This window comes from Oncorhynchus mykiss, chromosome 16, assembly GCF_057628025.1.
Source record: "Oncorhynchus mykiss isolate SJ-2025 chromosome 16, ASM5762802v1, whole genome shotgun sequence".
Classification (NCBI taxonomy): Eukaryota; Metazoa; Chordata; class Actinopteri; order Salmoniformes; family Salmonidae; genus Oncorhynchus; species Oncorhynchus mykiss.
Window position 1 is genome coordinate 70,465,001 of NC_143037.1, and position 14,061 is coordinate 70,479,061.

Consider the following 14,061-nt stretch of genomic DNA (forward strand, 5'->3'; position numbering starts at 1 on the left):
TCCATTACATCCATTCCACTCCATTCCATCCATTCCATCCATTCCACTCCATTCCATCCATTCCATCCATTCCATCCTTTCTACTCCATTCCATCCATTCCACTCCATTCCAGCCATTATTATGAGCCGTTCTCAGCAGCTTCCACTGAGTGGAAGTAAGCAAAGCATGTGGGTTGAGGGGCTTTCCTACCACTCCATCCAGACTGATGGGAAAAGCAGGCATGTGGGTTTAGGGGCTTTCCTACCACTCCATCCAGACTGATGGCAAAAGCAGGCATGTGGGTTGAGGGACTTTCCTACCACTCCATCCAGACTGATGGGAAAAGCAGGCATGTGGGTTGAGGGGCTTTCCTACCACTCCATCCAGACTGATGGGAAAAGCAGGCATGTGGGTTGAGGGGCTTTCCTACCACTCCATCCAGACTGATGGGAAAAGCAGGCATGTGGGTTGAGGGGCTTTCCTACCACTCCATCCAGACTGATGGGAAAAGCAGGCATGTGGGTATTTCGGGCAATAGACCTTCAATAGACCTTCACACATTCAATAGACCTTCAATAGACCTTCAATAGACCTTCACACATTCAATTGTAATCCGTTACATTACCAGCAAAAATATTGTAATCATATTGCAGATGTTTTAGAAAAACACGATGATTACTTCTAGGATTACTTTTTAATTCAGAAAGGATGTTTGCGAAAACAATTACTTGACACCTTTCTGTTTTCTCAATGATATTCAAATCAGCGTTGAAAACAAGGGAGAAGTTAAAATGTGTTTTTCGCCTGAGCGAGTCTGACCACAAGTCAGAGAACACGTACAGACATCAATTCAACGTCTATTCCACGTTGGTACAATGTAATTTCATTGAAATGATGTTGAAACAACGTTCATTCAGTGTGTGCCCAGTGGGAGACTGTTGTTGGCTACAGTCCAAGCTATGTCTTCCAATGGTGTGACTGCTGACGGCATCCAAAGATTAGCCAACTTGAATAAAATGCTTGGAGGTAAATTACCGAGTGGCGCAGCGGTCTAAGGCACTGCAGCTCAGTGCTAGACGTGTCACTACAGACCCTGGTTCGATCGCTGGCTTTATCACTGTGATCGGGAGTCCCACAGGGTGACTCACAATTGGCCCAGCATCGTCCGGGTTAGGGGAGGGTTCGGCTGAGGTAAGCTGTCTTTGTCAAATTTGAATTTGTTCTTAACTGACTTGCCTAGTTAAAAAAGGACGACAGCAGTGGTGTAGCATACGGGCAATATCACTTAGGCCTATTATAGGTTGCATAGCGCATTGATGTGAATCACACAGCTGCTATTTATGCCTTACAGATTGTGGTTGTTGTGGATGGTTATTCACAAATGTATATGCGAACCCAATAATGGCTAAATGAAAGAAGTTTCAGCTGACTATCAATCATCGTTTTTGCGACAGGGGTTTGTTTATTCATTATGGAAACCAAACGGAAGCAAACAGAGAAAAACAATCGTTTCTATTGGACAAATTCCGGTAGGTCCTGCCCCGTTTTGTTCCGTTTGCTTCTATTTAAGAAATGCTTTGCAACAGAATCGGCATAATGAATATACCTCCAGTGGACAGCCAGTGAAAAATGCTCTCTTGCAACAGCTGCATAGTGTAAATCCCAGCCTATGTTGAATTTAAGAAGACCACCAGAGGGGCTTTTACTGCTAATTCGTGCTGATATAAAAAATGTCCATAGTCCTAATGGACACATGCTCGAACTTGCACACCTTGATATACTTAAACAACTGCAAATTACTATTAACAATTTTTTTTATTTTTTAAACAGGTCCATAGCAAATGCAGCATATGGCATACATTTTTCACATGCAAATAGCACTTTTCTATAGTGCTCAAAGCTTGCCATTCCTGAGAGGAGCATTTATTTTCAACACAAAGCAATACGTTCAACCAGTTCTCCATTACAAGAAAATCATAAACAGCAGAGCAGGCTAATTAGTCCTTCATTTTTGAGTTCTGCTCAGGTATATTTCATGGTTTCATGCATGTTAACATCAGAATCCTCCTCCCTAAGTTTGTTTTATTCACTGCTTTAGCACACTCCGCCAACCCTGATGTCCTTGCCATGTCTGAATGCAAGCTTAGGAAGGCCACCAAAAATTTGGAGATTTCCATACCCAGCTACAACATTTTCCGTCAAGATAGAACTGCCAAAGGGGGAGGAGTTGCAATCAATTGCAGAGATAGACTGCAAAGTTCTGTCATACTTTCCAGGTCTATACCCAAACAGTTTGAACTTCTAATTTTAAGAATGAATCTCTCCAGAAATAAGTCTCTCACTGTTGCCGCCTGCTATCGACCCCCCTCCGCTCCCAGCTGTGCCCTGGACACCATTTGTGAATTGATCGCCCCCCATCTAGCTTCAGAGTTCGTTCTGTTAGGTGACCTAAACTGGGATATGCTTAACACCCCGGCAGTCCTACAATCTAAGCTAGATGCCCTCAATCTCACACAAATCATCAAGGAACCCACCAGGTACAACCCTAAATCCGTAAACATGGGCACCCTCATAGACATTATCCTGACCAACTTGCCCTCCAAATACACCTCTGCAGTTTTCAATCAGGATCTCAGCAATCACTGCCTCATTGCCTGTATCCGCTATGGGTCCGCGGTCAAACGCTCCCTAAAACACTTCTATGAGCAGGCCTTTCTTTTTTTTTACCCCTTTTTCTCCCCAATGTTGTGGTATCCAATTGTTGTAGTAGCTACTATCTTGTCTCATCGCTACAACTCCCGTACGGGCTCGGGAGAGACGAAGGTTGAAAGTCATGCGTCCTCCGATACACAACCCAACCAAGCCGCACTGCTTCTTAACACAGCGCGCATCCAACCCGGAAGCCAGCCGTACCAGGAAACACCGTGCACCTGACCACCTTGGTTAGCGCACACTGCGCCCGGCCCGCCACAGGAGTCGCTGGTGCGCGATGAGACAACGACACCCCTACCGACCAAGCCCTCCCTAACCCGGGCGACGCTTGGCCAATTGCGTCGCCCCACGGACCTCCCGGTCGCGGCCAGTTACGACAGAGCCTGGGCGCGAACTCAGGGACTCTGATGGCACAGCTGGCGCTGCAGTACAGCGCCCTTAACCACTGCGCCACCCGGGAGGCCCTGAGCAGGCCTTTCTAATCGACCTGGCCCGGGTATCCTGGAAGGATATTGACTTCATCCCGTTAGTTGATTTCCTCACCATCTTAGATAAGCAAGCCCTGTTCAAAAAATGCAGAACTAAGAACAGATATAGCCCTTGGTTCACTCCAGACCTGACCGCCCTTGACCAGCACAAAAACAACCTGTAGCAGACTGCAATAGCATCGAATAGTCCCCGCGATATGCAACTGTTCAGGGAAGTCAGGAACCAATACACGCAGTCAGTCAGGAAAGCAAAGGCTAGCTTTTTTTTCCTGTAGCTCTAACCCCCCCCCCCCCCCCCCCCCCAGCTTCTCCTTCACCCAAATCCAGATAGCAGATGTTCTGAAAGAGCTGCAAAAACTGGACCCGTAGAAATCAGCTGGGCTAGACAATCTGGACCCTCTCTTTCTAAAACTATCCGCCGCCATTGTTGCAACCCCTATTACCAGTCTGTTCAACCTCTCTTTCATATCGTCCAAGATCCCTAAAGATTGGAAAGCTGCCACGGTCAACCCCCTCTTCAAAGGGGGTGACACTCTAGACCCAAACTGCTATAGACCTATATCTATCCTGCCCTACCTCTCTAAAGTATTCGAAAGCCAAGTTAATAAACAGATCACTGTCCATTTCAAATTCCACCATACCTTCTCCGCTGTGCAATCCGGTTTCCAAGCCGGTCAAAGGTGCACCTCGGCCACGCTCAAGGTACTAAACGATACCATAACCGCCATCAATAAAAGACAGTACTGTGCAGCCGTCTTCATCGACCTGGTCAAGGCTTTCGAGGCCAAGGCTCTGTCAATCACCGCATTCTTATCGGCTGACTCAATAGCCTTGGTTTCTCTAATGACTGCCTCGCCTGGTTCACCAACTACTTTGCAGACAGAGTTCAGTGTGTCAAATCAGATGGCCTGTTGTCCGGACCTATGGCAGTCTCTATGAGGGTACCACAGGGTTCAATTCTCAGGCCGACTCTTTTCTCTGTATATATCAATGATGTCGCTCTTGCTGCGGGGGATTCCCTGATCCACCTCTACGCAGACAACACCATTCTGTATACTTCTGGTCCTTCTTTGGACACTGTGCTAACTAACCTCCAAACGAGCTTCAATGCCATACAACACTCCTTCCGTGGCCTCCAATTGCTCTTAAACGGTAGTAAAACCAAATGCATGCTTTTCAACCGTTCGCTGCCTGCACCTGCCCGCCCGACTAGCATCACCACCCTGGACGGTTCCGACCTAGAATATGTGGACAACTATAAATACCTAGGTGTCTGGCTAGACTGTAAACTCTCCTTCCAGACTGATCTCCAATCCAAGCCTCCTTCACTCACGCCGCCAAACGTATTATCCTACCGATCCTCGACTTCGGTGATGTCATCTACAAAATAGCTTCCAATACTCTACTCAGCAAACTGGATACAGTCTATCACAGTGCCATCCGTTTTGTTACCAAATCACCTTATACCACCCACCACTGCGACCTGTATGCTCTAGTCAGCTGGCCCTCGCTACATATTCGTCGCCAGACCCACTGACTCCAGGTCATCTATAAGTCTATGCTAGGTAAAGCTCCGCCTTTATCTCAGTTCACTGGTCACGATAACAACACTCACCCGTAGCACACGTTCCAGCAGGTATATCTCACTGATCATCCCCAAAGCCAACACCTAATGTGGCCGCCTTTCCTTCCAGTTCTCTGCTGCCAGTGACTGGAACGAATTGCAAAATCGCTGAAGCTGGAGACTTTTATTTCCCTCACCAACTTTAAACATAAGCTATCTAACCGGTCGCTGCAGCTGTACATAGTCCATCTGTAAATAGGCCACCCAATCTACCTACCTCATCCCCATACTGTTTTTATTTACTTTCTGCTCTTTTGCACACCAGTATCTCTACTTGCACATAATCATCTGATCATTTATCACTCCAGTGTTAATCTCCTAAATTGTAACTATTCGCTCCTATGGCCAACTAGCTTACCTGGTTAAATAAAGGTGTTCTCAACTAGCCTACCTGGTTAAATAAAGGTGTTCTCAACCAGCCTACCTAGTTAAATAAAGGTGTTCTCAACCAGCCTACCTGGTTAAATAAAGGTGTCCTCAACTAGCCTACCTGGTTAAATAAAGGTGAAATAAAAAAATAAAACATTTCCAGGTCCAATTTTTGAAGATGAAGGGGTACTAAATTAATTGGAATACATCCATATATGGCCAGCTATGTAAACTTCAATATTGATTAATCCTGCAATAGATGTCAATTGATAACATACATTTTTGTCTTTTCTTATGGGGGAAAGTAACCTAAAAGTAATTGAATGTAATCAGATTACGTTACTGAGTTTGGGTAATCCAAAAGTTATGTTACTGATTACAATTTTGAACATGTAACTAGTAACTGTAACAGATTACATTTAGAAAATAACCTAGCCAACCCTGGTCATATGGTGTGAGTTGTGAGGAAGGGATGAGTAGGGGTAGATGTAGGGTCCTGGCTGTGCTGAGTTAACAGAGGTAGAGGTAGAGGTAGAGGTAGAGAGAGAGAGAGAGAGTGAGAGAGAGAGAGAGGTAGAGAGAGAGAAAGAGTGAGAGAGAGAGAGAGAGAGAGAGAGAGAGAAAGAGTGAGTGAGAGAGAGTGAGTGAGAGAGAGAGAGAGAGAGTGAGTGAGTGAGAGAGAGAGAGAGAGTGAGTGAGTGAGAGAGAGAGAGAGAGTGAGAGAGAGAGAGAGAGAGAGAGAGAGAGAGAGAGAGAGAGAGAGAGTGAGAGTGAGAGAGAGAGAGAGAGAGAGAGAGAGAGAGAGAGAGAGAGAGAGAGAGAGAGAGAGAGAGGTAGAGAGAGAGAAAGAGAGAGGTAGAGAGAGAGAAAGAGAGAGAGAGAGGTAGAGAGAGAGAAAGAGTGAGAGAGAGAGAGAGAGAGAGAGAGAGAGAGAGAGAGAGAGAGAGAGAGAGTGAGAGGTAGAGAGAGAGAGAGAGAGAGAGAGAGAGTGAGTGAGAGAGAGTGAGAGAGAGAGAGAGAGAGAGAGAGAGAGAGAGAGAGAGAGAGAGAGAGAGAGAGAGAGAGAGACATGAAAACTGTAAATGACCCTGGGAATAGATAGAACATCGCTCAGAGAAGCACAAAAACAATATAACATTCAAAACGTGTGAATCTTTCCTTTACGCAGGTTGAAGTTGTCTTGTCCTTGAGGCAGAACTGACTGATTTACGCTATATGGGCCATCTGCAAAGTCAAAATTAACTATATTGAAAAATGTATGAACACAAAAATGAGCTTTTTAGTCTTCATTTAAGGTTAGGATTAGGCATTAAGGTTAGCAGTGTGGTTAAGGTTATGTTATTTAAGGTTAGGATTAGGCATTAAGGTTAGCAGTGTGGTTAAGGTTATGTTATTTAAGGTTAGGATTAGGCATTAAGGTTAGCAGTGTGGTTAAGGTTATGTTATTTAAGGTTAGGATTAGGCATTAAGGTTAGCAGTGTGGTTAAGGTTATGTTATTTAAGGTTAGGATTAGGCATTAAGGTTAGCAGTGTGGTTAAGGTTATGTTATTTAAGGTTAGGATTAGGCATTAAGGTTAGCAGTGTGGTTAAGGTTATGTTATTTAAGGTTAGGATTTGGCATTAAGGTTAGCAGTGTGGTTAAGGTTATGGTTATATCAGGTTAGGATTAGACATTAAGGTTAGCAGTGTGGTTAAGGTTATGGTTATTTCAGGTTAGAATTAGGCATTAAGGTTAGCAGTGTGGTTAAGGTTAGGATTACTGCATCTCAGTGCTTGAGGCGTTACTACAGACCCTGGTTCGATTGCAGGCTGTATCACAACTGGCCATGATTGGTAGTTCCATAGGGCGGCGCACAATTGGCCCAGCGTTGTCCGGGTTAGGGTTTGGCTGGGGTAGGCCGTTATTGTAAATTAGAATTTGTTCTTAATAATCAGATTAGGTAAATGTTTGGGTAATCCAAAAATGACGTTACTGATTACAATTCTGGACAGGAAACTGCTAACTGTAATGTTTCAGAGTGGGAGTCAAGGAGTGTGTGTGTGTGTGTGTGTGTGTGTGTGTGTGTGTGTGTGAGTGGAATTGGTTCTGACTCAATTACTTACACATATGGGTGTATGTGTGAGTGTTTATGCACACGCACACACACACGCACACACACACACACACACACACACACACACACACACACACACACACACACACACACACACACACACACACATTGTTTTCTGTATAAACTAGGGTAACAGTAGCCATCAATCCACCCCTAGGACACCCCAGCCAAACACCTCCACTTCAGTTGAGGGCTGAGAAAGAGGCTTGTCTGGAACAATGGATGAATACTGCAAGAGGCTAAGCAGTGAGGGCTTATTCTGAGGTCACTGATAGGGATTCAGACCTCTCAGTATCTTTCTCTGAGCCATTCCTGAGAGAGAGAGAGAGAGAGAGAGAGAGAGAGAGAGAGAGAGAGAGAGAGAGAGAGAGAGAGAGTCTGGGTCCCTCTGCTGCTGTCCATGTATGGGTACTGCTCCTATTGTACTGGACTAAGTGCGGAACTATTCAGTTGGAGGACGAGGAACGTCTCTAAACAACCACTACAACTCATTACCGGACCCTCACTCTAACACTGACAGGTGTGTGTGTGTGTGTGTGTGTGTGTGTGTGTGTGTGTGTGTGTGTGTGTGTGTGTGTGTGTGTGTGTGTGTGTGTGTGTGTGTGTGTTCTCATACCTGGGAGTATGTGTCAAAGGGTTGGATATGTTGGAGGAACTAAAACAGCCATGTTGGCAAAATATTAAGCGATTCCAAGTAGCGTATTTGGCCGTGTGCCAGGCAGTGCACTAGTGACCAGAGTTGTTTGATATAACAAGTCTCATACGGCTCCTGTATGAAATACAGCAGGGCATTTCCTGTCTGAATAGGGAGAGAGGAGGTAAATAAGGAAAGGAAGGTAATTCCCCCCATGATTGGAGCATATCTCCTTCCTGTCTGACAGTGGGCTGTGTGTGTTGTGTTGGAGGGTTACCATGTTGTGTGAGTCGGCCCACTCCCAGAGGTAAGGCACACACTCTGTCACGTTCCACACAGGAAGGAGATGGGAAGACGAGAACAAACAGTAAATGGGTAAAGCTCCAGAAAAACGACTCTAAATGTTATCTCCATCCCTCGCTAAGGAGAGCTGCCATGTAAAACAAGCTGTGCAGAGACCAAAACAAAACAAACCTAATCAGATTTTCTTTCATACTGCAAAATGTAATCTAAGTTCGTCTAGCGATCAGAATCAGCCATAGCTTAAAGTCAGTGGAGACTCCTCAGAGGAGGAAGGAGAGGACAAATTGTGAAACATTAAAAAAGTTATTATTTTTTAGATAAATCTATACTAAATATATTCACGTCACCAAATTATTTATTCATTTTTGCAATGAAGGTCTACAGTAGCCTCAACAGCATTCTCTGGGGTAGCACCATGGCGTAGCAGGAGGACAGCTAGTTTCCATCCTCGTCCTTGTGGTACATTGACTTCAATACAAAACCTAGGAGGCTCATGGTTCTCAACCCATTCCATAGACTTACACAGTAATTATGACAACTTCCGGAGGTCGTCCTCTAGTTAAAAACAAAAGCATTAGCTACAGCTAGCTAGCTAGCACTGCAGTGCATAACATGTGGCGTGTAGTTGCCTCAAAGAGAAAGACAATAGTTGAACAGTTTTGACAGTTTTGAACAAACTTAATTTCTTCAAAGATGAAGGAGAAGCAAGAGAGAAAGAAACAGAGAGAGCTAGCTATATTTAGTTTTTTAAACTTTCAATTTCACTTACTTAGCTAGCAAATGCAGCTAAGAGAGGGGGATGCTATGTTAGCTAACTGACTATGGCTATCCAACAGAGAGGGATGCTATGTTAGCTAGCTGACTATGGCTATCCAACAGAGAGGGATGCTATGTTAGCTAACTGACTATGGCTATCCAACAGAGAGGGATGCTATGTTAGCTAACTGACTATGGCTAACTAACACTGGAACTCTCCCAAGTCAAGGTAAGCTTTTGGTTTTATTAGTTTATTGCCACCTGGGGCCTGCCGGTGTAACTGCTAAACTGCTGATTCTACACTGTACTGCATGATTGTAGTGGGTTTACCAACGCGTTAGTTCTAGTAGCTATGTTGACTATGCCATATAACGATGTAGGCTGTGTGTAGCGGTTATGATATGAAGGTTTGGCTTGGAATGGGTTTTTTCACCTGGTCACAGACAGCTGTTGTGTTCTTGAAGTCCACAGGCGAAGGGAAACGGTGAGAGGAGGAGTACGAGTAGATGTGAGAAGGAATTATACAACAAGCAAAGTGATCCTACTGTTCTTACAAATGTCACTGCTTAAAGTGTACTAAATGTTTTTTTAGTAGTACGTGCTGTTCACTCAGTTCATTACTAAGTTATCTCCAAGCTAGCCTGGTTGTCATATAACCAAACAGCTGCCTGGTTGTTATATAACCAAACAGCTGCCTGGTTGTCATATAGCCAAACAGCTGCCTGGTTGTCATATAACCAAACAGATGCCTGGTTGTCAGATAACCAAACAGCTGCCTGGTTGTCAGATAACCAAACAGCTGCCTGGTTGTCAGATAACCAAACAGCTGCCTGTGCTCTAAAGTTAGAAACTGTTAGTGTTTACACCAAGTTAGCGTGTAACCTTTATTTAACTAGGCAAGTCAGTTAAGAACAAATTCTTATTTACAATGACGGCCTACCCCGGCCAAACCCGAATGATGTGGGGCCAATTGTGCACCGCCCTATGGGACTCCCAATCACGGCCGGTTGTGATATAGCCTGGACTCAAACCAGGGACTGCAGTGACGCCTCTTGCGCTGAGATGCAGTGCCTTAGACCGCTGGGGCCACTCAGGAGACCCGATTAACAGATGCTCTTATACAAAGTGTCTTAAAGGACCAATCAGGGTTAAGTTCCTTGCTCAAAGGTACATAGACAGATTTTTCACCTCGTCAAGCTAGGAAATTTTTAACTATAGTGACCTTTCGGTTGTTGGCCAAACGCTCTTAACCGCTAGGCTACCTGCCGTCCAACAACGACAGACCTCCAAAATACTGAGGACATCATCCATCTCCCTGACCATCCGTCCTTCTCTGTCCTGGTTTATCTCAAACTTCTTCTCTCTGTCTTGGTTAATCTCAAACTTCTTCTCTCTGTCTTGGTTAATCTCAAACTTCTTCTCTCTGTTTTGGTTAATCTCAAACTTCTTCTCTCTGTCTTGGTTAATCTCAAACTTCTTCTCTCTGTCTTGGTTAATCTCAAACTTCTTCTCTCTGTCTTGGTTAATCTCAAACTTCTTCTCTCTGTCTTAGTTAATCTCAAACTTCTTCTCTCTGTCTTGGTTAATCTCACATTTATTCTCTCTGTCTTGGTTTATCTCAAACTTCTTCTCTCTGTTTTGGTTAATCTCAAACTTCTTCTCTCTGTCTTGGTTAATCTCAAACTTCTTCTCTCTGTTTTGGTTAATCTCAAACTTCTTCTCTCTGTCTTGGTTTATCTCAAACTTTTTCTCTCTGTCTTGGTTAATCTCAAACTTCTTCTCTCTGTCTTGGTTTATCTCAAACTTCTTCTCTCTGTTTTGGTTAATCTCAAACTTCTTCTCTCTGTCTTGGTTTATCTCAAACTTCTTCTCTCTGTCTTGGTTTATCTCAAACTTCTTCTCTCTGTCTTGGTTTATCTCAAACTTCTCTCTGTTTTGGTTAATCTCAAACTTCTTCTCTCTGTTTTGGTTAATCTCAAACTTCTTCTCTCTGTTTTGGATAATCTCAAATTTCTTCTCTGTCTTGGTTAATCTCAAACTTCTTCTCTCTGTCTCGGTTAATCTCAAACTTATTCTCTCTGTCTTGGTTACTCAAACATCTTCTCTCTGTCTTGGTTAATCTCAAACTTCTTCTCTCTGTTTTGGTTCATCTCAAACTTCTTCTCTCTGTCTTGCCTCTGACTCTATCCATTGACTAGCTCTTCTCAGTCTTTATCTCGTCTGGACATTTAATTCAACATTATCCCCGTCACCTCCCCCATACATCTCTTTCTACGTTCCCTGTCTCTCTCTCTGTTTAAATGATGCTGACACAACACCTGGGAGAGTCGCCCACACAATATTTAACCGGAGGAGGAAGGAGGGCCGTCTAATGTATGTGATATAGAGTAGATAAGGCTGTCATGACAGGGCGGATTGGCGCTGGCTCTAGCCAGGCAGCATGTGAAGTGACAGGTCCATTTGGCTTGGGTTAACCCACAGTAAGGCATCTGTAGATGAACGAGGGAATAAGCCTGCAGACCCAGCTGACTGACACTGGGTTCCATCCAGCTGCGGCGTCAGACTTCCTGGAAGCAACAGCAGAGTAGCTTATAGGAGGAATCCCTCAACTACACAAGAGTTTATACTGTAATTAGGTTTAAATCGGGCTAGTAAATAATATCTTTATGGTGTATGTTTTGGCAGAAAGGTTACCTGGGGGTGTCGTTACTGTTCTCCAGGCTGTCACAGAGCCCCTTAGAGGGGGTGGACCTCCCGCTGCTGTCAGGGTCCTGGGCGGGGGGCATAGGGTAGGCCTGGTTAGGTAGGGCTGCGCGGCGGCCCTCCCCTCCTCCTCCCCCTCTCTGGGGCTTGATGGGGCCCCTCAGACCCGTCTCAGAGCTCCTCTTCATGGCCTGTAGCTGGGCCAGGGGCACGATGTCGCAGGCCTGGGGCCGGTGCCACACCGTCTGCTGACTGGCACTGTTGTAGTAGTAGAAGCGTTTGTTGTGGCTGTCAAACAGCTCCCACCACTGGCTGCCATCGGACTGGCGCACGGCGGCGCCTGGGGGGGGCTCCCAACCACACTCCCCCGAGGCCAGGTTCACGTACATGCGCTCGTGCGAGCGTGGCTCCAAGATCTCCACCCAGTCACAGCTAGAGAGAGGAGAGAGGGGGGACATGGGAAATGTAGTCAAGATCTGGAAGACTGTACTTAAATGACAGAATGAATGACAGACAGAATGACAGAAAATAGGTATTTTTTTTCTTCTTTTTTTAATGGAAAATCGTTGATGATGACTAATAGTTTTGATCAGTTACGCTAGCACGGACAAAAGAGACAGGAAAAGTGACCCCGGATTAAACATAGATTACATCCGCAGTTGGCTGAGGGATTAAAGTAAGTGGAGAAGGAGGGCCAGTGGACAGAGGCAGGGGGAGCTGAGGCTGTTGCCCACTAGGGGGTTCTCTCTGGGCCCAGCTCTACTCAAGGAGAGGACAAACAAAGGAGCCAGGCGAGAGAGAGCGAGCTGGTTCTGGGGCTCTGTTCACAAACTGACCCCACAGAGCCCCTGGACAGCAACACAATTAGACCCAACCAAATCATGAGAAAACAAAAATATAACTATTTAAAATCTAAGTTTATTTGTCACGTGCGCCGAATACAACAGGTGTAGGTAGACCTTACAGTGAAATGCTTACTTACAGGCTCTAACCAATAGACACACTAGAAAGAATCAACAAAAAAACAGAACAAACTGGAATGTTATCTGGCCCTAAACAAGACAGTACACAGTGGCAGAATACCTGACCACTGTGACTGACCCCAAATTAAGAAAATCCTTGACTATGTACAGACTCAGTGAGCAAGGCTGCCGTAGGCAGAACTGGCCCTCAAGAGAAGACAGGCTATTGTCACGACTTCCGCTGAAGTTGGTCCCTATCCTTGTTCGGGTGACGTTCGGCGGTTGAAGTCACCGACCTTCTAGCCATCGCTGATCCACTTTTCATTTTCCATTGGTTTTGTCTGGTCTTCCATCACACCTGGTTCCAATTCCATCAATTCCATGTTGTGTATTTAACCCTCTGTTCCCCGCTATGTCCTTGTCGGTAATTGTTTCTTGTAGTGCTTATGCACGGTATGCTGGTATTTACCGGGACCCATTTATTGTATTGTTCTGTTGACGGTGGTTTATGTTGATTAAACGTTGTAAACGGCGCTCTCCTGCGCCTGAAATCTCCGCCGCCAGTACACACCTCACTACAGCTATGTACTGCCCCAAAAAATGAGTTGGAAACTGTCAAATGTAAGACCGTATTAGAGACACATATTTCTCACAGATTACATAGCCAGAACAGGGCAACCAGTTGGGAACAAACAACATTGTAAATACATATCTGTTTATGTGTCTTCCTCTACTATTTGTACTACAACTATTTACACATTACCAAGAGAGAGAGAGATAGAGAGAGAGACAGAGGCAGAGACAGAAAGAGAGAGGCAGAGACAGAGAGAGAGGGATAGAGAGAGAGACAGAGGCAGAGACAGAGAGAGACAGAAAGAGAGAGGCAGAGACAGAGAGAGAGAGAGACAGAAAGAGAGAGGCAGAGTCAGAGAGAGAGACAGAGGCAGAGAGAGACAGAAAGAGAGAGGCAGACAGAGAGAGAGAGAGACAGGCAGAGACAGAGAGAGGCAGAGACAGAGAGAGAGACAGAGACAGAAAGAGAGAGGCAGAGACAGAGAGAGAGATAGAGACAGAAAGAGAGACAGAGACAGAGACAGAAAGAGAGAGGCAGAGAGAGAGAGAGATAGAGGCAGAGAGAGAGAGAGGCAGAGAAAGAGAGAGAGAGAGAGAGAGATAGGCAGAGAGAGAGAGAGAGAGAGAGAGAGACAGAGAGAGAGAGGCAGAGAGAGAGAGATGCAGAGAAAGAGAGAGAGAGAAAGAGAGAGAGAGAGAGAGAGAGAGAGAGAGGCAGAGAGAGGAATACAATCATAGCTACATACCCACATCTACGTCAGCACAAAATAAAACAAACATAGATGCTGTCTAGGTCACCCATTCTCCTGAAGGCCTAGAGCAGAATCAACCGTACAGAATCA

The 14,061-nt window shown here is 45.1% G+C and overlaps 1 protein-coding gene across 2 annotated transcripts in view; it reads right to left on the reverse strand.

Annotated features, from left to right (window-relative positions):
- Positions 1-14,061, reverse strand: part of LOC110491154 (rho GTPase-activating protein 39) — a 168,816-nt gene that overhangs the window by 87,288 nt on the left and 67,467 nt on the right. For both annotated transcript variants that reach the window (XM_036947624.2, XM_090203817.1), the window contains exon 2: positions 11,676-12,116. In XM_036947624.2, coding sequence (XP_036803519.2) covers positions 11,676-12,116 — 441 coding nt within the window. The remainder of the gene's footprint in view (positions 1-11,675; positions 12,117-14,061) is intronic.